The 21,946-nt window shown below is 40.8% G+C and overlaps 2 protein-coding genes across 3 annotated transcripts; both read right to left on the bottom strand.

Moving 5' to 3' along the window:
- Positions 1-5,113: 5,113 nt before the first annotated feature.
- gpr176 (G protein-coupled receptor 176) lies at positions 5,114-13,941 on the bottom strand. Its single transcript, XM_026341653.1, has 3 exons — positions 13,710-13,941; positions 8,604-8,856; positions 5,114-6,347 (listed from the first exon to the last, which is right to left on the bottom strand). Exons 1-3 carry the CDS (start codon positions 13,939-13,941, stop codon positions 5,114-5,116), a joined length of 1,719 nt encoding a protein of 572 aa, XP_026197438.1.
- A 1,503-nt stretch (positions 13,942-15,444) lies between these two features.
- On the bottom strand, positions 15,445-18,719 carry acot20 (acyl-CoA thioesterase 20). 2 transcript variants are annotated; one of them, XM_026340653.1, is made up of 4 exons: positions 18,669-18,719; positions 17,334-17,855; positions 17,020-17,222; positions 15,445-16,759 (listed from the first exon to the last, which is right to left on the bottom strand). In XM_026340653.1, exons 2-4 carry the CDS (start codon positions 17,788-17,790, stop codon positions 16,172-16,174), a joined length of 1,248 nt encoding a protein of 415 aa, XP_026196438.1. In that variant the 5' UTR covers positions 17,791-17,855; positions 18,669-18,719; the 3' UTR covers positions 15,445-16,171. The 2 variants fall into 2 exon arrangements, with proteins under 2 accessions (XP_026196438.1, XP_026196439.1); XM_026340654.1 differs by having other exon boundaries at positions 17,334-17,618; positions 18,669-18,698.
- Positions 18,720-21,946: the final 3,227 nt, after the last annotated feature.

The following is a 21,946-nucleotide window of genomic DNA, read 5'->3' as shown; positions in this document are numbered from 1 at the left end:
GGGGGCAGGTCTGGTTTGGACATGTATATGCATATTTTGAGTTCCAGATATTGTTATTCACTAACATTATCTCATTTTAGAATACGTAAAGTATTGGGGTTTTTTTTATTAACATACATGCAGTTATTTCCTCCTCCCCTAATATCCTCGGGGGCTGACTTTGACTTTCTTCTTCAGCTGAGCACGAGCTGTCAGATATTATTATGCTGTTTTCAGGGACCAGATGAGAATGGCAAGGTGAGAATAATGGTCTGAAACTCTAAATGTCCCACAGACTTTTGAGTTCTTGAACGCATCCTGAACCACCTGAGGCTGGAGAAAGCAGCCTGTGTTTCCTGGAATTAAAATGACTGTGGAAAACCGAGAAATGTGAGTAAACGAAGACTTAAAATATTCAAGTCTGATCATTATTATTGTTTTTAATGAGGCAGTCGACTGATGCATTATGTTAAGAAATCACGACTCCATCCTCTCCCTCTGCTCTGCTTCATTCCATGTAACCAATCGGAGAAGGCCAATTAGTTTGGCCTTCTCTGATTGGTTAGAGGGTCGCAACCTCGTTAGAAATATTTTGAAGGAGTACTTCAGTGACTGCGGGACACTGCTGCCCTCTGTTGACAACAACAGGTAATGTTGGTAGGTAAGCTGTGTAATCTTCAGTTCACAAATTCTTATATGTACATTTTACTTTCAGGGTCACCTAAACGTTCGGCTCAAGTAGACAAATTTAGAGAATGAAATGTGATACTGTATGAGTGCAGAGAGTGTCTGAGGAACAGGAAGTGTGCAGAGTCTTAAATATCAAAACCTAGATACAGTCTCACAGTGTAGGAACATGAGGGCTTTAACTTCAGAGCAAAGGTCAGCAGCAGCATTGATTACCAGTTCTCTCCTGCTTTTCATTTATGAATTGATCAGCCACAGCAGTCGAGTTGTTGAATCACCATTTGACACAAAGCACACATGAGTCCCAGAGAGCAGAAGGTGCCCAGAGGGATCACAGTCTGTCGTCTACACTTATCTGACAGACTTGGGGAAGCTTGGGTTATATATTATGTATAAAACTGATCAATTAGATATTTGTATTCTCACAACAAAACAAAACTAGATTTTCATTCATTTCCACATTAAAATATAGGATTCATGATACAGATTGTTTAATGGCTCCATGTATTCTCGCTTTCACCATTCTGGGAATTGGAGGAGAGGTTGCCATGGGGATCTTTGCTGGCCACTGCTCGCCATCACAGGTAATTGTTCCTCTTCAACGTCTTTCTCTCTCTATCGTGTCCTGTTCCCCACACTCAGGGGTGCTTTGTCAAAACAGACAAAAAAAAAGAAAAAAAAAAGAGAGATTTCGATTTGTTTAATTTGAATGATGTTAAGTAACGAGATAAACAATGTGAGCAAAAGAGAACACAGATATCTATTTAGAATAAAGTGAAATACTGTGAGATCTTGTATTATAAAGGATGTTTTTGTTGAGTCTTGGTTGTAGTGAAGGCGTTCAGTGTTTCCTGAAGCACTTAAATGCAGCATCCAGCCCCTGCTGGCTTAGCCATTAAGAGTGATATGTAGTGTAACCTTAACAAAAAGTCAAAGTGGTTATCAGAAGATGTTCACGGTGGAGAATTAGCAATTGAAAGCAGATGAACATGCTAAGTGGACTGCATTTACTTCATCTAGTACTATTACGCTGAAGGTTTTACATGAACTCACACCCACTGCTTCATTTCCCAACATCCACCTGTCCTCCAGTTTGAAGAGTGGCTCTGATCATGCAAGGAAACAAAATAACGAGGCTTAAAAAGTAAAGCGAAAGGCTAAAACTTCCAATATAAATCACCCAGATATAATTAGAGACACAATGCTGTTCTGATCTCATCAAAGATCTAATAAACTAATCTAAACTAGTCATAGGCCTCGGCTGATGGATCATGTAAAATCACGGGAATAAGAAGCCAGCTGAGCTCTAAAAACGTTCTGTTGACGGTGAAAACGTCGGCTGTCACGGATGTGATGGAGAACCAGAATCAATGTGACCTGACACCTGCACGCGAAGCACACGCTGAACTCTCCAATGTGAATCGGTTGATTTCTCTTATTGCAATGAGAGAGTCCGTGCACATGTAGCCTCCATTTACTGTGACGGATCAAATCACACGTTAGTCATCTATCAAACTACTTCCTCTGGGACTTGATGAGTGGCAGGAAGAAGTAATTGTTACACTCACTCGTGCTCGGGCAGAAATACAAGACCTCTGCTGAAGCACACGACTGTGACTCACCGGCTTCTTTTCTGGGCTGTCGGACAATTTGAGTGGAGCTGAGAAGAGAAGCTGGGTCTCTCTGCCCTCTCAAACAGCAGTGGTCCACCCGACAGACAGGGCTCTATTTATTTATATATAATGCAGCAACTCCTCATTTCTCATTGTGTCTCTGCTGTCGACTCTCTGGTAAAGATAGGATGGCTCCAAACAGAAGATGTCTGAGGCACTTTAAGGAATATACAGTAGGAATTTAAGACTCAAATGATGGTTTGGAAATGTACATTTAGAACAATAATTAAAAACCATTCAGTATAAATATGTCGACTGGTACCTGGCTACCTGCAGAACTGTTCGCTTTCCCATCAGCTCCAGCAGTAGTTTAGTAGCCACGAAGCAAAATTAGCAGGATACCTCATAACATTACACATTAAAACATCATTAATGCCTTTGCAGCATTTTTTAATTTTATATTTTTAACATCATCCCATCCAGATATAACACAACTCCTCTATAAGTGGATCCTTTTTTAAATGAATATTAACAATACTGTGGGATGCACACTTTTATCATACATCTACTGATGCTTCTCTTTAAGCAGTCTGAAGTTGTGATTCCTGGACAAATAACTAACGATGTCTGCGTTGTTAGACGCCATGCTAGTGAGAGTTCTTTTTATTCTAAATTGGTTGAAATTGCCCTTTAAACCAAATACCCCTTATATGTTTTTGGTGTGATTACAGTGGTGCCACTTTCCTCCGTCACACTCTTGGATGCCTTCAACCATGGAGCGATCTGTGAGTACCTGTGGATCTTAAACATTTTAAACTCATTTTATTCATGTGGACTTTCTTATTTTATTGTCAGACAAATATTTTGTGTCTTTTCTCAATATAACCGAGTTTTAAACAAATGTAGTTGTTGAGATAACACTTATGTGCTTTAGGAAAACATACATTTAACATTTAAAAAGGTTTAAAACATAATGTTGTGAACACATCTCTTTTAATTGTTGTTGCAGTGTCTGCCTCCACACTGTGTGCAGCCCCGTTTAATCACTTGATAAAACCACTGCAGGGATTGAGTCCCGTGATTTAAACTAAACACACAATAAACACAGTGTCAGTCGCCTCTGTGAACTTTCCATCAAGGTGAAGACTGAACAGGGGGAAAACAAGCAACAGTGACAATACCGGTGACGACAATTCCTGCTTAGATTACAATAAACCAAAGCTGATAACAAACGGAGACTTTGTTCTCCTGCGTCTGCGCCTCAAAGCTCCTCATGTGCTCCTTCTTACACGGACCACAAAGACCATTAAGCTTCACTTTTACAGTCCGGACTGCCGCTTTTTATACTTTGCTATCATTTTAACTCCAGCTGTTTCCATGGAGGAGGAGAGCTGAGCGATGGATCGATAGTAATCTGACAGCCTGATTTAGTTTAGGGTAGTTAAGTTGTTAACGTCCTGCGAGATGTCCGGACCGTGTGGTTGTGCTGCTGATAGAATTCATTAGAGCTTTTGCGTAGGCAGTATGCTTGTGGTCTCTTATTAGCACGTCTAGACATTCACTACCGCATCAGTCGCAACAACAGAATCCTTGAAATATGGATAAACACAGCTGACAACTCAGCTTAAAGTGGCAGTGATGCTGAAGATGTTTAACAGCATTATATAGAGTTCATAGGTAATGCTTGACCATGGAAACTGATGCTGCTGATAAATATTATCCCGTCATCACTGAATAATGATAAAGAATGAGAATAAACATATTTATCCTGCTTTTAAGTAGCTGCAATAGATACTGTACGGCGACAATTTGGACTGATAACAGCATAGGTACCGTGCAGCGAGATCCACGTTCTTTGTGGACATAGCTGGGGATTATGGGTAACCCTGAGGGAGTTGACAAATATTTGAAGTGCAGCCCAGCTCTGTTTACTTCCACCAGAGCTTCAGGTTGAGGCTGCTGCTATTGAAATGTGCATCACAAAGAAGACAGTGGAGCGAGCTCGTAGCTTTGCTCTCAGCTAAATATAAATTGAAAGAGAAATTAATCAAACTAATCAAATAGAACTAAAAGATTCAGAACTTGTTTTTATCAAAACGTCTCAGTAATAGTTCCAGAAAACACGTCTACCCGGAGCTTCTCTGAAAATGTCACGTGTGTTTATAGAACATGGATTTGAATTCTGTACAACGGCATTTTCCATCTTATCAAATTCACTTACAAATGACAAGAAGAACACAAAACCACATGAGAAGAAAGAGGAATATTCCAAAAGTGGCACGCCAGCAAAGGACGAGTTCAAGTCAAATACTGAAATACAGCCTGATTACAAAAACCAGATATGTTCATGTACACAGTGCCGTCACAGTAAAACCATTTTACAAAACGTGTTGTTAGGAGGCTCCATGTCCTCTATTGATGATCTGCTATCAGTGCACCTGTCGGTATGATTGAAGTGTAACTACTGATGCCTGCTCTAGTCAAAAAGGGGGATTTTATAAAGGTTTCTGCCTTTTGAATGGGGTCAGGTCACAGTATAAGTCTTTATTTATTAGACCTGCATCTGCTCAAGTAGTTGTGAGGATGAATTGAGTGGACCTAATTCTCACAGCATTGTTAATTCGATACCAAATTGAATTTTTAGAATAAAAGTGTCTCAGAAGGTTCGACATCAGCTTCTACTGCATCTGGTAAAATCTGGTTTCTAGTTTAGAAACAAGCTTCTCACCAAGAAGCTGTGCACATCAACCTCCATCCACGGACATGTTGACCTGAGAGGCCAAGCTTTCGGTGAGTCCAGTGTTGCAGAGCAGACACGACACGAGCGCTGTAGCTCACGGATCCACAGCGGGGATAGTGCTGACTTTGTTGTTCCTGCTGATTCTCCGTTCCGGCCGCGGCCTGGGTAGTTTGGTCTGGATCAGCTCCTCAGGGGTGTTACCCAAGGGAGGCAGCAGCCTCTTCTTGCTGTTCCTGGTCTCAGGTAACCACTGAGGTGGCAGCTCAAAAGGTCCAAAACCGAAGTGGGTGGAGTCCTCAGCTTCTGTAGGCGTAGCTGGCGCCACCTGTGATGACGAGGTGTACGCACACGTGTGGACAGGAGAGGCCCGGGGGGCTGTGATCACAGGAGGACCCTCTTTGGTGACGATCAGGCCTCCTGTGCCCTGCGCAGGTTCGTTTTTGGCGCTCCCCTCCCCTCTGACACTGCCCAGCCTCGACCTGCCCCTGAGCTCCTCCTTAGGCCCAGAGCAGTTTCCAGACACTTGAGAAGGGATCTCATTCTCCACATCCTCCTCTTCCTCGTCTTCCTCAGAGGGTCTGAAGATCTGCTGCTGACCAATGTTGAACATCTCCAGGAGCTGGCTCCCGGAGCGGCCGGCTGTCTCCAGTCCCACCGGCTCCCCGATGACCCCCTCTGCTCCCAAAGAGGCCAGACCCACGCTGCTGACCATGTTACGGCGGCTGTAACGTCTGTGAATCCTGGCCAGCAGGTCCAGCCAGCTGTGGCGAGCCGAGCGGTTCACGGTCAGGAACAAGAGAGGGTTGGTGAGCAGGGACACCTTCGGGAGCCAGAGGGCTGTCAGATACAGGGAGATCGGCAGCTCTTTTGTGTCTGCCAGAATGGTACGATAAACCACCAAGGCTCCATAGGGGGCGCTGCAGGCGGAGAAGGCCAGCACCACACCTAACAGGGTGGCGTGTAACTCTGCCTCCCGCTGAGACACATATGGGATGGAGATGCTGTTCTGTGGAGTGCGCAGCGCAGCGATGATCACCTTCTTCTTCTGGCTGGCACTGAGTGCTCTGCGGATCAGGAGCATGAAGAGGAAGACGAGAGCGAGGGGCAGGATCAGCGTGGTGATGTTGTAGATCAGCACGTAAACCATGTGACCCAGAGAGCGGGCGTGGTCATCTGAGCAGGAGGAGGTGACGTACACGTCCGTCACATTGGTCACAGCGAACACAGGGAGGCTCACCACTGCAGCATGAACCCAGATATAGATGACCAGATCTCGGGATCTTGCATCTGAGATCTTCCTCTCCAACGGGTACAGCACTGAGTAGTATCTACAGACAAGCAGACAATTTATTTCAGCATATTTGCTGTAGGAAAAAGAAAATTTTGCCCGACTAAATGCTAAAATGAATTTAGATTAAATTACAAATGTGGAAATCAATAGTGAATGCACCTAAAATACTCATCTAACTGAAGTAGAGCTTCAAGAGGTTTTACAGGAAAGAAAGTGCAAGCACAAAATTCATGTGCCCATTATGTTAGTGGCAACACCGACAAAAAGGAAAGAGGCTTAGTCGTCTTGTAGTAGAGTCTTTATTTCTCCTGCAGCCTCGAAAACAAGTTAACAAGTTAATTCATTAAACTACAGTAAAAGCATCTTTAATATTCTAGTTTTCTAGCTTATGCACAAGTGCAGTCGTGTGGGTTGTAATGCACACCCACAACAGCATCATCTCACATCGTTATTGCCGGTAATGCCGTGTAGATAGTCTCTGACCCTGTTGTTGTCCCTTAATCATAAGCAAAACAAATCATATGAAGCACTAGCTTATTTCCCTGGGTTGGGTCTTCATCACCGCTTGCTAGTTTATGAATATGTGTGTGTACAGGAGCTTGTAACTGTGTCTTCCTGTATACATGCAGCCGCAGCCTCGATTGCCCTCCTCGAGAATTAATAATTCATCGGTTTGATAGCTTTCTGACTATGTAAGCTGCTCTGGAGGCAATACAATCTTTGTAAGACTGAAAACAAGACTGAGACGCTGCAACGGTACAGGATTTGACTGGAATCACCCACATTAAAACTCACAATTAAATGTATTATTAGTGTACGACATGAGGTTGTGTGGATTTGATTTGTGTAGGTTTGCTTGTATTTGCTGCAGTTATGCTATGTTAATGTTATACCAACATAATCGGATCACATGTATTAAACATCTAGTGTGTGAAGACGCTAACGTGAGGATGAGGGCTACATCGGCTGTCCATATGCTTTTATTTAACCTGGTCTATAGGAGTAACTGCTCCACAATCATAATGTGCTGACACTTGGGAGGTGTGTGAATTTAATAGAATAAATTGATTTAAATTCCATTTATTCATTTATTTCATCTTCATAATAATACGAGGGGGAAACTACAGGTCTGAATCTGGGCCGCTGTTGCTTATCTAAAGGAGAATCTGGAAATCTGGGTCTTCTCTGATCTTGACAACACAGCTTTCCCGAAGTGTGTCAAGGGCTGTTGATGCTCAGCAGCCTGGAAAGGTTCACAAAGGACTGTCAGGCAGATCATGTCCAAATCGTGAGCTTTCGGTGTCGTTGTTTCCCTCCCCAGGCCTCACCTGCAGCTTCTAATATCGTCAGGCCTCAATCACCAACATCTTCTTTTACCTTTTTCTTAAATTTGTTCTTAAGAAAATTCTACATTGGATTCATGACGTGATCTTAAACTGCAGATTTGCTTGAACCTTCATTCTTATACTGAGGAATTTTAAGCCCACGTAAGTTGGAAGCATGTTCCAGTTGTTTATTTTGTCACAATCTATTATACAAGATAAATTCCAGAGGAAACTGTGAAGGTATCCACACCAACCGAAGCTCAACAGAAAGTGGGTCATGCATCAAGACAACAACCCTCAACACCCAAGTCATTCTGTATTTGTTAGATAAAACATCAGAGGTTTAATGTTTTGAAATGGCCGACCTAATGTTCTGACCTTAATCCTATTGCAATGATGTGAAAATGCACCATTATTTAAAAACATCATTGAGTATGAGGCGTGTACACGGGCCGCCCTTAATGTATCTTAGGCTGCGTTTGGTTACAGCTTTTAGCACCACGGGGAGGCTGCTCAGCGCGGGGAGGCTGCTCAGCGTGGCGTACACATGCCCCATCGATCACGAACCCTCACATCCACACCACAGGGTGCAGCTTCTCCCCTACACCAAGTTCCACTTGAGGATTTGTGCTCCAAAGTTTTCAGGCAGAGAATTTCTGTATCTCATAATACTAATACAGCTCATCAGAGAATCGATTTAACCGTCTGCTTTTCTTTTTTTTTTAATATTGTGAAATGAGTGAAAGCTTTTTTTAAAAGTCAGTAGTTCTGGCTGCAGCACTGAAGTGAGCAAAAAACAAAACATCCCTCATCCTACTCAGGATAGAGTGCTCTTCTGGGTTTTACCTGTTTTGTAATAGGCTTGGATTTTAATGTCAAGTGCGAACTATAATTATCTCTGACTAAAAAAATGATTACCCGTGTGTGTAAATGGAGGATTTCATGTCAAACGTGTTTTCTGAACTGACCTGTCGAGAGCGATGGCGCTGAAACTGAGCACGGTGACGGAGCAGAAGAGTTTATGGAGGAACTTGATGGACTTGCAGAGCAGCAGGGTGTGGAGCCACCAGCAGCAGCGAGGGCTGGCTCCGAGTGCCACGTCGAAGGGGACGCACACCAGGCTGGCACAGATGCCCGAACATGCCAGGTTCTTGATGAAGCGATTGGTCACAGATTTAAAGACGTTTGTGCAGCAGGTGCACCACAGTACGGTGGCATTTCCTGTGGACAGAAGGAAACAGGAAGCACTGTAGAATAAACAAACTGCATAAACTCAGCATCCTCGTTATTGGACAGAGTTTCAGCAACCTGCTAGGATGGCATGAACTCAAAGAGATTTTCCTGGCAGAGCAGTAAAAACTGGTTTTTACCTTTATTTATTTTTAGACCTTCCACGGCTGAGGAGTTGCCGGCTTAGATATTTATATATATCATTTAAAGTAGGTACTGTGGGTTGGTTTTCTTCACTTCTAACCAACAGCACAGACATGAAAAAGTGTTAAGGTTTCTGTGATGCTGTCCAGTTTTCTGTAGAACTGAATAAAAATAGCTTGATCGCTTGGAAACTCTAAATTGTCCATTGGTATGAAGGAGGGGTGACCTGTGTTTAATGTGTGTGAGTTAGCACAGATGGATGGATGATTTATCCACCATGTCTTTCTTACTTCCACCCAGCACAGAGACTGTGCCTGAATAAATTAGGAAAGAAAATGATTGCATGGACCAAGAAGTAAGAACTAAATCTTTAACCATGTAATATAGAAGACGTAATAATGTGTTGGAGCCAGCACCAACATTAAACTATACATTGTGGTTCACTGTACGAGGATCTTATTTGTATTGTGAACTGTGGGGATTAATGTCAATTTCATGGACAAAAGCAACTCTGTCATAATATAAACTTGCTGATAAAAGGTGTAAATCAGATTCCTATAATGATAATATAGTAAAGGAAAGAAATAGCAGGATTTAAATACAGCATTTGATTATAAATATAACAACTAGACTGAGCGAGTCTGTGCTACAGCAAACTGCATGACATTTGAAATAACTGCTGTAATTCTGTGCTTTTAATGCTGTCAGATGAAATTTTTGGATACACACAGGTCATTTATTTCAACCTAAGGAGCAACGTCTGTGTATGGCATTGTTACTTATATTAGGATCTCTTCATACTTTTGGATGGCATGGCAGTAATTATAATTATTGCTAATTGAGTTTAAAAAGGTTAACTTTGTGCCGTCTGTGGCACATTGATCGATGTCAGGTCACACATGGGCAGCGTCTCTGGATGTAATTACCTGCAGAGTGTTAGAGGTAAATAGCAAGATGTTCTCTTGTGAGGAAAACTGATTTAATTTAGTTTTCTTATGTCTTTAAATGTGAGAAAACAGGCCACAGTCAGTCTGACAAAAGTCATCACTTAGTCTGCAAAATATATAATTCATTGGGTTTAAAAGAAACTCCAAGCAAGGTTACCGATAAATTATGGGGAGTTTGGCCCGAGAGGTTTTAGATGAAGCTGCTTTTAGGGAAACATGATGTGCTTTACTGCTAGTCTCCAGGATTTCGGTAACACGCTGTTACCAAACAGCACACAGGAATAGTATTTCGGGGAAGCCCTAATGTGATGTTTATTAATGAAGCACGCTCAGCCTCTGCATTCTGTGAAGCTGACTCACATGAGATAATGGAATTATACTCATTGTTTAAATGGCAAAATTACATTAAAGAGGATGGTAAAGGCAAACAGATTTAGATTCAGAGCTGAATACATTCTTCTATATTTATAATCTTTATAGTGACTGAAGAACAACAACAGAATTTGTTGTTTCCTTCTAAAACAACTCATATGAATGTTATTATCTGTTGCTGAAATTATTTATTTGAGTTATTACTGTTCATTCGATTAATACTGGAGGATGCTGAAGGAAGGAAACAGATACAAACAGCAGCCTCCTGTGTCAAAGAGCCACTCGCATCCATCCAGGAGATTTTCCAGCATCATTGCAGTGCAATGTCACTTCTTTATTTGCTATTATGTGATAATCATGGTCACCAGGAGTCCCTGTCAAATGTAAACATCGCTCATTTCTAAACCTTCGACATACGAGAACGTCCACGTTGGACAATTCTGCAAAAGCTCTGATTATGTTCGTTCACAATTTGAAAATGATTTGGCATTAGATGTAGTGTAGAGAGACGCTGCAGGTCTTTAACGGGCCTGAATAAATGACTGCATTTCAGGTGCAAATGTACAAATAGCAGAACATAATCATTATATCATTATGTAATTGTGGTAAGTGACGGGTAAGTATTTTTATGTTGTGTTTAAGTGCATTTAAGTGCATCACAAATACAGACGTAACTGTGGCTAACTAAAAAATAGGTGCCCTTCAGTGTCTGCTCTCTTATAGTCAGCTCCTGCTTTGACGTCCTTGTCCTTTTGTGCCTGAATTACTCACCTGGCACTTGAAGAACACCTGGGCAACCATACTCACAGCAGCCAATGGAGAGCGAGAACAAACACTAAAGCTGATTGATTTTTCCAGTTTAGCCATAGGAAAGAAGATGCCGCCTAAAAGTTTTATTAACACACTTAAACTGAACGAGCTGCTTTTATCAACGGAGGCTTTGCAAACAATATGCATCCGGTTTTCTAAACTCTAGTAGCATATGCTGTTAAATTCAACATGTGAAACATGCGTTCTTAGGGTCATCCCTGTTGTGTTATGATTACTTTAGGTTCAATAAGAGACATTTACACATGGCAACCAACAGTGAAAAATGCCACATAATTCCCCACAGACCCAATTACACTTGCGGCGATATGAGCCGGTGCCATGTGGCTGTGGCACGTTAATCCGATTTACAGTCAAACTCTGATCTCTGCTTTATTGGGAGAATGGATAATTGTTTAGTTTATGACTGGGAATGTTAAAAAAATAATCAGTAGTTTGACATCTTGGAGAATACATGTATGTGCCTTTAAAACTCACACATTATAGAGTATTTCTTAATATATTTTGAATAGTGCCAATTTAGCTGCTTCCCCTGTCTTCTAATTGAGATGAGAAGATGAGAAATAATCTCATTTCCCCTTCAAAAAGAAATACAGCTTCGGTAAATAACTGAAATAAACCAGTAATAATGATCCTATCACATGTATTAACAGTACAGCCCAGCTCACAGAATAAGTGCTGCCATGTAATGAACCCTGGTTGTTGCCAGAGTGACACGTCTAACGTGAATGTGCAGTTTAAATAATGTTAGTTCACTATTTCTCTTCACCTCCGTATATCCCTGTGTGGCACAGGCACATAAAAGAGTGTTCTGTTTGTACCTATCATTTCGTGTCCATGCATCAGCGACGAAAGAAGAATGAAGAATGAAGCATGAGCTGACTCACACAGATTTCCTTTTGGAGATGGAAATAAACTAAATCACAGTTTCATCAGGACAACAAAAGCACCTTGTCCATCCCTGATGATAATATGCACTGTCTGAATATTGAGGATACATGTTTTTAAAAATATAAACCTCAGCATCATCATCATTTTCATTAGTCATTGTTATAATGGGTCACACACTCGCACATAGAGCAGATGATGGCACCAGACATCATACATCCAAATAAAAAGGCAGGTGATTTAAGGTAAAAGCAGTTTTGCAGCCTGTCATGTCACACTGCCCTGACCCTGCCACATTGCGCTGAACATCAGGAGGTGGCACTGGGTCAGAGCAGTAGCTCGTTGCTATTTGTGGTCTCAATTTCACAATATTTCATTATGGTGAACAGTCCACCCTCTCTCTGAATCCATACTTCTCCAAACAGCACTAGCAATTATAGCTGAGTGTGTTTTGTGCAGAGAGGAGATAGGATGCTACAGCGACATTTGTGACACATAACGCATTCATATGCGGCGCTTGGTTTATGCGAGAGGATTATGTTTCTGGGTGCTAATATGATGGGAGGGAAGTCAAAGCCAGGACTGTGTGAGAGTGATGTGCCGGTGCGATTTAATTCACACAACTGCTTCCTTACTTCCATCATCAGCAGCAGCAGCAGCAGCCTGTGCTCCTTCTGGCACCAGCAGGAGTATTTGTCACAGAGCCAGCACAGATTCAGGTTGAAAGAACATGAAAATGTGGACTGTAAGAGATTGCTGCTAATATTTAACAATTTCAAGGTGAAGTTTATCACCACAGCTTGTGCCGGCATGCCAATTTCTCCTTGGGTTGCCAAAGCACCTGCATCTAGTGCCTTAAAATGCTGAAATACAGCACGCTTTATGAACCAGCAGCGCTCACACGGTCTTTACAGTTGTATCCCACATATGGATGCGAACAGAAAAGTTGAAAAACTGCCCAAGTGAGTGTTGGCAGGTAGGACGCACCTGATCCACAGAAGGACCGTCACTTGTAATGAGCACACTGTGGTGTGGCAGTGAGAAAACAAGCACAGCCTGCTCAGCACCACCCTGGGAAAACACTCTAAATGTTCCCTAAAATCACTTTGACATTCAAAAGGTTTTAATGGTTCTGGAGAGTGGTTCTCACTCTGTGCACCCTAACCATATGTTGAAGTAACATTCTCATAGCTAATAAGTCCATCATAGTGGCTGGATGCAAAAACAGATGGATTCATCTGCCAACGTCTTAGAGATGTAGATTTAATAATTAGCTATATTTTATGTGTAGGAACATCAGACCTGAGAGCACTGGAAGTTGACCTCAAACATATACAAGCTGGTCCAGTATGACACTAACCATCTCTCAGATTTTGCATGAATTTAGGATAATTCCATGTTTTTTATGCATATCTGATCAGACTTTGTTGCTAATTGCTTCAGTAGGCTGTTTTAATTGTGGCATTTTGGCATCAAGGCTGTCCCCATATTCCCCACAGGCTGGACTGTTGACACTTAATGAAAACATGAAGCTCTGGTGTTAATTATGTATTTACATGTGACACATGCAATGTGCTCAATTCCATCAGCAAGGTTTTTTTAGTCTGGCCTGCTTGCACGCAGGATTGCATGCATGTTTGGTTTCTTCTGCATGAAGACACTCACCGAGCAGCGAACCTATGAGGATGAAAACCTGAATGGTGGTGGTGAAGTCCCGGTAGGCTTGTTCTCGGATGAGGCGCTGCTGCTGCTCGTCCAGCCCGGTGCCCTCCGCTGGAGAGCTGCTGTCCCACCGGGTCGGCGGGCTCGAAGTGTTCAGGAGATCCAGCCAGAGGTGGGCTGATGTGAAATTGGCTGCACCGTCACCGACCATCGCAGCCCGGCTCCCGCTATCCATGTCAGTTCACCCCGCGATCCTCACGGTGCTGAAGACGGCTGTGATGTGAGCCTGCAGCTGCACAGAAGCATATCTGAACTGCTGCTGTTCGTGGAGAGGATGTCTCTCAAAAGATAAAAAATAAAAAAAGATTTAAAAACCAAATAATGCACAGTGGAGAATATCAGTGGAGATGTGACAGCGGTGGACAGAGCGCGCAGCAGGTCTGAGAGGCTGCATCAGGAAAAAACATGGAGCAATGAGAAAACATCAGAGCACAGGGAAATGACAAGACACAGCCGTGTGCCCCATCACCTCCATGCAGATGCATGGCAGAAATCAGTCAGAGTGGTTGAAATCCGTGCGCGGTCAGGTCGGCTGGATGCGACTCTCTGACACCCAGTGCGCCTACAGCCACGCCGGGGTGCGAAGTGTCCAATCCGGGAACACTGAGGCGGTCATCAGCAATATTGTGCCTGTCAGGCTGTTACTCCTGCTGTCAGAGGCTGTGGGCTGGCTGCTTGTTGGGAGCCTGCAACAGAATATTTCACAGCCTGAGGTGCAAGACTGAAGAGCTGAGCCCCTCCTCCTCTTTTAACGCCAGGAAACTCCACGGATCCTCATGACTGACAAACAGCATGGCACTGTGGCCAAATTCCACGCTCATCAGTGATGGCTGATGAGAAGGTGCAGGTGAGATAAATGCATGTTTTATATCTCAACAGATCTTTTTTTTTTTTTTTGGAGGATTTAAGTTGCAATAGTTCCATCAGAGCACATTACAGAGCGTAAATAGGTGGTAATGTGACCAGAAATAAAAAGGCAGCAGACCTGACTTTGTGGGGGTCTCCATACACAAAACTGCTGCTGGTCTCTTGTCTCTGTCACAGGAATGTCACAAGCCCCTGTGAGCTTGTGACATTCCTCTTAGGTTTGTTGAAAATACCAGAAAAGGTGGGTCACACCTCGGTAAAACACAAAAGAATATTGATAGTTTGGTTAATGTTTCAATTTATAATAAAGAAGCTGTTGTATATTTCCTTTGTGTAGGTCCAGGGCCCCGTGTCAGGGAGATACTCACATGGACACGTGGTTTCACAAGATAAGTTTCTGCTAAAATGCAGCCACTGTTTTCATTTCAAGTACAATTGTTCATTAAAAAATGTGCTGCAGGATATATGTGCAACTTCATGTTCATAAACACCCCTAAGAGCAAAGCGGATATCATCATAATAACATCACTCCTCTTTTAAAACAGATAAAACCCTTCATGTACAGTAACAAGGTTTTAAACTTTAACGTGGGAATTAAATTGCAGCAGTGGTATAAAGTTCTCCTCCCTTTCTGTTTCACATTGTGTGTATGTGGCAACACTCCCCCTGTTGCTCAGTAGGTGTCATCATTTCCACAAATTAGCTTCATATGGTTGAAATCAATTAAAATATTTTTTTCTGATATTAATAGTTATTTGGAAAATGTGTATGTGGAATCAGAACAAATTGATGCTCAGAACATTACGCTGAATACTGTTTTAATTTTTAATTACTGATAGACACGGGATACGTTTGTAAAACAGCATCTTGACATCATAATATGATACCACTAAAAGTAATTAAAATATAATATTGACTTATTACCCTGTCATTCGTCAATCACAAACACAATCCTGCAAACTGTCATCACCAACACTGAGAATTCAAAACACTGGATTTGACACAGAGGCCAGGAATTTTCATACACAGACATCTTCAGTTATCCCAGATGATTAATGATTGTAATTAACCACACAGTATGTTACACACTCTAAGACACTTTATATTTCAGTCCATGTTATGCAGTATAAATCTTGTTCAAAGCAGTCGTTGTAGGAAAAACACACAATTTCATAACAGCAATGGCTGCATTCCATTTAGATGCATCAGCTCCACAATCAGGGTGTTGTTCAGTTCTCATTCAACTGTTTGCATTGGCGTATTAAATAAATTAGTTACTTGCCTAGTTAGTTACACACAAGTAGATGTGCTGTGAAAAATGTATTTTAATTTAATTTTGTGCAGTGAAGTTTAGTAACACTTAATTACATTTGGATGTGTTTGTTTAAAGTCTAATGGAGTCATGAAACCTCGGCTTTTAACATAAAAATGCTCTGACGGTGTCGTTTTAACACCAATTTGACACTTTCTTTCATTAGAAGCCATTGGCAAGTTTAAACATTGCTAAGTGCTGGATGCCTTTGATGCTGCATTGCTTGCTAACAAGTGCTCTTGTCCAAGTGGCTCTTGAAGAACTCCTGGACTCTTTCCCACAAGTCCAGCTGAGCCTCAGAGTGGGCTTTTGGCTCCCCACCAAACACCACATTACTCCCTACAGCTGCGTGAAACCCAGACGGACAATAAGGCATGTGAGGGACTTCCAAAAAGTGCCCAGCTTTAGGGTAAGAAACCACCTGAAATGATTCTTTGCCGTGACTTCTCAGTATGGCAGCAGCCTTATGTGCAAACAAAGAGCTGTTCCAGTTGTGGTCATCTTCAGAAACAGCAAACAGGAACTGGCAGCTGGCACGTTCGATTGGAATCAAAGACGCTCTGTTCTTTTCCAAGGTAGGGTCTGGTAAGGCGTCACGTATATCCACAAGTCCAGAGTGTGTGGTTTTAATATTTTTCAAGATAGGTGGAAGTGGAGGCATAATAATGTCTTTGTAGTGTAATGGAATAACAGTGTTTGCATTGCAGCCATTAATGCACACAGTTGCCGAGATCCCTGAGAGGAAAGATGACATTGTCAAAGCCAAACCACCGCTATGAGAGATTGATATGATGCCAATCCCAGGGCCTTTCACCTGTAAAGAGACACTGTGTTAATAATCTGTTTTAGAATCTATATTCATTACCTAAAACAAGTGTACACCTACTAATATGATCAACCCATCATGTGTCAGGTCTATGCTGAACCAGTGTTTTAACTAGAACAGTAACAGTGATTTTCTATAAAATGCTTCTTAGAGCCCAAAACAAAAACTCCAACTTCACTTGTCTAATGATACAAGCCGACCTACAGAATGTTTTTTTTTTCTTTGCTTATTTAATGTCCATTACCAACCTCTGGCCGTTTCCTCAGAAAGTTTACAGCTTCTTCAAAGTACTCCAAATCCAGGTTTTTAGGGTTTTTGGGTAGATCCTGGTAGCCATAGTAGGCCAGGGCCAGAACAACGAAACCTTTATTTGCCAACAGGCTGGCTCTGGGTTCAGTTAGACCTCCACCAAAAGTGTACAAATCCACAATTCCTGAGAATGGACCCTTTCCTGGAGAAAAGAAATGAAATTAGAAAGTAAAAGTAAAGTTGAGAAGAATTACCATGCTGCAGTGTCTACACCTTTTACAAATCATCAAATAGATCACAGCACACCACTAACCTGGTGGGATGAACAGGACTCCTCGTATTCTGCCCTCTTTCACAGGTATTCTCTTCATCCCCTCCGTCATGTATCCTCTTTCGTTGGTTTCAGAGGCCAACACCTCCCCAGTGTCTCCACTAAGTGCTTCTATCTCCACCAGTGTTGGACTGAGCACATTCTTCTTCAGGAGTTTGCTGTGTGGTGTGTCTGGTGCCAAGGCCCAAAACAAACCCATTGGCTCCACTCCAGTGTAACTTCCTCCCAGAGATGGTGCGCGGCAGACATCCACCTCGCCAGATCCATCTGCTTTGTACATGGCAGAAGCTCTGAAAGTTACCCCTCGGTCATCAACCAATTTGGACCTCAATTCTACTGGTCTGTGTGGAGCAAGTCCCTCTACTTTTACTCGTACCAGTTTATCAAAGAGACAACGAACGCTGGGGAGAATTTTCAGACGGATCTGTGAGAACGCCATTTTGTTTCAGTGACTGTCCTTTCAGTTTATTCTGCTCTATTCTAATCTTGTTGATGTCTCTGCACCTGCCAAAGTAATAAAGATTCAAATGAATGCCATAAAAAATCATCTTGATTATTAAAAATATTAATGTGAAAATGTCAAAACTGAGAAACGTTGCTGTGTGGATTTCTGTCTGCAGACAATCTTCTTCTAATAGTAATAGCTGTACATTGATTTGAAATCATGCAATGAAATTCTTTAACCATTTAACATGTGCACTGCAATTTATAAATAATCTCACAAACCATCACACACAAACACAAACTAGATGCATTCAATAGGTCAGCTTGGTGACCTGACTACATTGGAGGCTTGTCTTCTGTGTTGTGTTTACAGTTCTATCAATAAATGTCAGCAGAGTACACAGACAGATATATCCGGCATGGACGAGACTAACAGGAACCACACACAAACACACATGTTAGTGTTTACACAGATTCCACATTTAAACTGAATTAAATCCCTTGTGACTTTTCACCCAATTAAAAGTCAAAGAAAGACAAACCGCATGGGCAGCACTGGTGTGTTTGTGTAAAGATGCGATAAACAAGCATTAGCACACCACTTGGCCTCTTACATGTGTGTAACATTATTATATTACAGCTAAGAGAAATGCACTAAGACAGGGTCATGGCTAACTGTGTTAGTGTTTTAGCTAACTAGCTAGCTAGTTAGCTAGCTAAAAGGTAACATTATCTGAGCTTGAATCCAGTTATTGCTTTTTTTTTACAGGTCGTGAAAAGGACATTAATAATCCACAGACTAATTTGGATCATACAGTGAATTTCCATGAAGATACTAAAGCCCACAGTGAAGAAAGTGACTAAAAGTCGTACCTATAAAACTACGGAGCTCTGACGCGAACAGGAAGCACAACAACGGATAAGGCCTATTGGGCGCAACCACTTTGCAGAAAAAGAGGGGTGGAGGGGTCGGGGTGAATCCGCTTTCAGGTCAGCTATACTGGTGCTTACTGAGTGTATCGCTTTGACTGTAAAATATTTTTATTAAAATGTGTGTTTTTAAATTTCTAATCAAAGTTAAAATCTGCGTCAGTTTGAAAAGAAAAGATTTCGCTCACCCTCTCTTGTGGAATGCAGCTGCCCATATTTTTGCCATCAGCTGATGTGGAGAATATAAATTAGCTCACTTCATACAGGCTACGTTAAGGTAATAAATAACTTACTGTGTCATAATATTTAACTGTTTAACACATTTCGTCTAATTAGGAATTCATTCGTATATGTAGGAAGACGAAGTAACCACTAGATGTCAGTAATGGTACAGTTTAAAACTGTTCATTTCCTCTTCACAGCTCAGTGGGATATATGACATGAATGTTGACATAGCAATATCATCATTAATTAGACAAAAACAGTAGGCTACATAATAGAAAACGTTATTTAATGTTAGTCTGTCATACTTCATAATTTTATTTTAATTCACCAATTAGTAGGACTCAGGTTCTCAGGTTAGTATTCTCAGGACTCAATGACGTGTCAAGATGTTCAGTAGGGGTTTAATCCTGTTAATCCTATTAATCATTGGCTGTTAATGCCTAGGCTTCTAAATCTTTGGTAACACGAGCAATTGAGGCAGAAGGGAGGTGTAAGTATAGAGGCTGGGGTAAATTTAACTGGACCTGGAGGAAGTGACAAAAGTGGGTTTAATAGCTATGGAGTATTGAGAAACATGTAAACATCTGAGAGTAGTGTTTGAGCTAATGAAATTAAATGGTATTTTTTTTAAATAGGCTATTGTTTTGGACAACTCTGGTGTGCATACTTACATCTGGACATACCACCTATTTTGTTGTTACAAGAATTTCCTTCCCAACAGCCATTCCCTGAAGTGATTCATAAGCCTGAAGTGGACTGCTGCACCGTTTGATAAGAACAATAACATCATAACTTGTACAGAGACTGCTCGTTTAGATCAATACTTTAAGAGGAGTAGGATAAATTGACAGTTGATACAGATACAACATAACAGTAAAATATAAAGTCCATTACAATACAACTTTACAGAAGAAATAAATGTAGTCATTAAAATAATTTTCATTAAGATATGTCAACATGTAACAGTTGTCATTGGGCCAAATATAGATATAGTTTCCTATAAGCACTGTGAGCATCATACTCTGTTTTAGACTCCCTGTCTTTTGCAGTGGAAGTGATTTGAAGCTAAAATTACTTAAAGGATAAAAAAGAAAACAGTTGACTGCATGCTACATATCAGCTATAGATAGACATTAGCTCTGTACTAGAGTCAATTCTGATTTATATCTTCCTAGTCAACATGCCTCTATTATAAATCTTGGGTCCTGAATGCTCACAGGTTATAACAGTCCAGAGGGTCCCAGTCATTTTCAGTGAAACCATATCTCTATATCTGGATGAGATTCTTGCAAATACTCTGCAAACACCCTAGCATATTATAGGCAAATACAGATTATAACAAAGAATGGGGATTTAAAAAGTAAGCATCGGCTGTTTTTGATGTTTCTTTTCAATGTTGCATTATGTTCCACAAGCTAACAGTGGAGACTGAACTGCAGGTAGATTAGGTGTGAAGAGCAATCTCGTTTCTTTCCGCTCTGAGTCAATGAAAGCTAAATTTCCACCCACTCACTCTCTTTATCTTTTATCTGCAAGCACATATACATAAATATGGGACCACACTGTATACAGTATTACTGGTAGAAAATGCCTCACTCTGTTTTTGAGTTATTTTAATCCCATTTTAGGTTTCACATGTTGTGTGTCAGTAATGCATATGCATGCTGTGATGATGTACGATGAATTCTTCAGCAGTAACACACAAAGAAAAAACATAACAGTTAATCTAATTAAACATCAGAGGGTCTGGGAACTGTCAAAGATCCCCAGAAAAATATAATGTAATCACAGTGAGAGTCTTTCAAGCAGTGTAGATATACTGTACCATAGCTGAGGATGTAACATTACATTAACACAAGAATGTCATTAACATTTCAAAAAGCCTACAGTACATGGGCTAGTACTGTTTTAATTTTTATATTACATCTAAAATGTACTTCTACATCACAAATGACTCATGATTGAATAAAAAAACCTTTTTATACACAGATAGCAACTCTAAAGAAGAAATAAGAATTGTGAAATTGTTTTATATGCAGTTTGCAAATTGCCCAAACTTTTCTATATCTTAAATAATGTTTATTCGTTTTCTTTTTATGCAATAAACAGTAACAACTTTCATTTCAATTAACAAAATGTGTGATATTGTTTATATAGATATCATTATTGTGTTTTTAAATGGTCAGACTAACCTGCTAACCTTCCTACCCTCACAATACATGCAATGTCATTCTTTTTCTAGGCACTTTGAAACCAATCAGTACTCTAGATCTGAAAGATTACCTGATTAATTTAATTAAGTTGATTGACATGTTAGGTTATTGACTGACAAACTACAGTTTTAAGCAAAAAATGTCATGGTATCAACTCAAATGTGTTTGTTTAGTCTATATGTATTTACTCTTCCTGGGGCATATATTAATTTCATTTTTGACATGTTATTCACTTAACAATCAATAAAAAATTCTCACTTGTTATGACAATGACAATATTTGATGCTACTTGTATGATGTATAGCACTGTTTTTCCTCAACGTTTTCTTTGTGTTAATTGTTTGAAACACAGACATGCTTTGATACTTTCAATACCAAAACCAAGCTCAATACCCTGCAAACCTGAACAATAAATGTAGAGATTAAAACTAGATAGTGTCACAGACAAAGCTCAGGATGGAGGAAGTGTTAATATTTTTCTTCAGTGATGCGAATGTCTAAGCTTTATTAAAATGATATGACTGGAAGTCTAAATGTCAGCCAATTTAATAATGATGGAGAGCAGAACTCAAATTTTAAGAAACCAATGGAGGGATGTAGGCTAGGCTGTGTCTAATAGTTCAAATAGTGTCTAATAGATAGATTATCTAACTATAGATTTATGTATTGATTATTTTTATTTTATTTGTTATTTCCTTTGTCTCTCCGCTAAACTCGGTGCTTTTATTTTGAAGTCGAGCCTTGTGGTTGCCTTGACAGATTTGGACCCGCCCTTTTTTTTTT

Source organism: Anabas testudineus, chromosome 24 (assembly GCF_900324465.2).
Source record: "Anabas testudineus chromosome 24, fAnaTes1.2, whole genome shotgun sequence".
NCBI classification, from domain to species: domain Eukaryota; kingdom Metazoa; phylum Chordata; class Actinopteri; order Anabantiformes; family Anabantidae; genus Anabas; species Anabas testudineus.
This window is presented reverse-complemented; position numbering and strand designations above follow the sequence as displayed.

Excerpts from the sequence above, each read along its gene's own strand:
- gpr176 (XM_026341653.1), bottom strand. The coding sequence starts at position 13,941 with ATGGATAGCGGGAGCCGGGCTGCGATGGTCGGTGACGGTGCAGCCAAT. Across the intron at positions 8,857-13,709 it reads CCTCATAGGTTCGCTGCTCG|GAAATGCCACCGTACTGTGG; the intron begins GTGAGTGTCTTC and ends TTCTGTCCACAG. Across the intron at positions 6,348-8,603 it reads AGCGCCATCGCTCTCGACAG|ATACTACTCAGTGCTGTACC; the intron begins GTCAGTTCAGAA and ends GCTTGTCTGTAG.
- acot20 (XM_026340653.1), bottom strand. The coding sequence starts at position 17,790 with ATGGCGTTCTCACAGATCCGTCTGAAAATTCTCCCCAGCGTTCGTTGT. Across the intron at positions 17,223-17,333 it reads AGTCCTGTTCATCCCACCAG|GAAAGGGTCCATTCTCAGGA; the intron begins GTTAGTGGTGTG and ends TCTTTTCTCCAG. Across the intron at positions 16,760-17,019 it reads TTCTGAGGAAACGGCCAGAG|GTGAAAGGCCCTGGGATTGG; the intron begins GTTGGTAATGGA and ends GTCTCTTTACAG.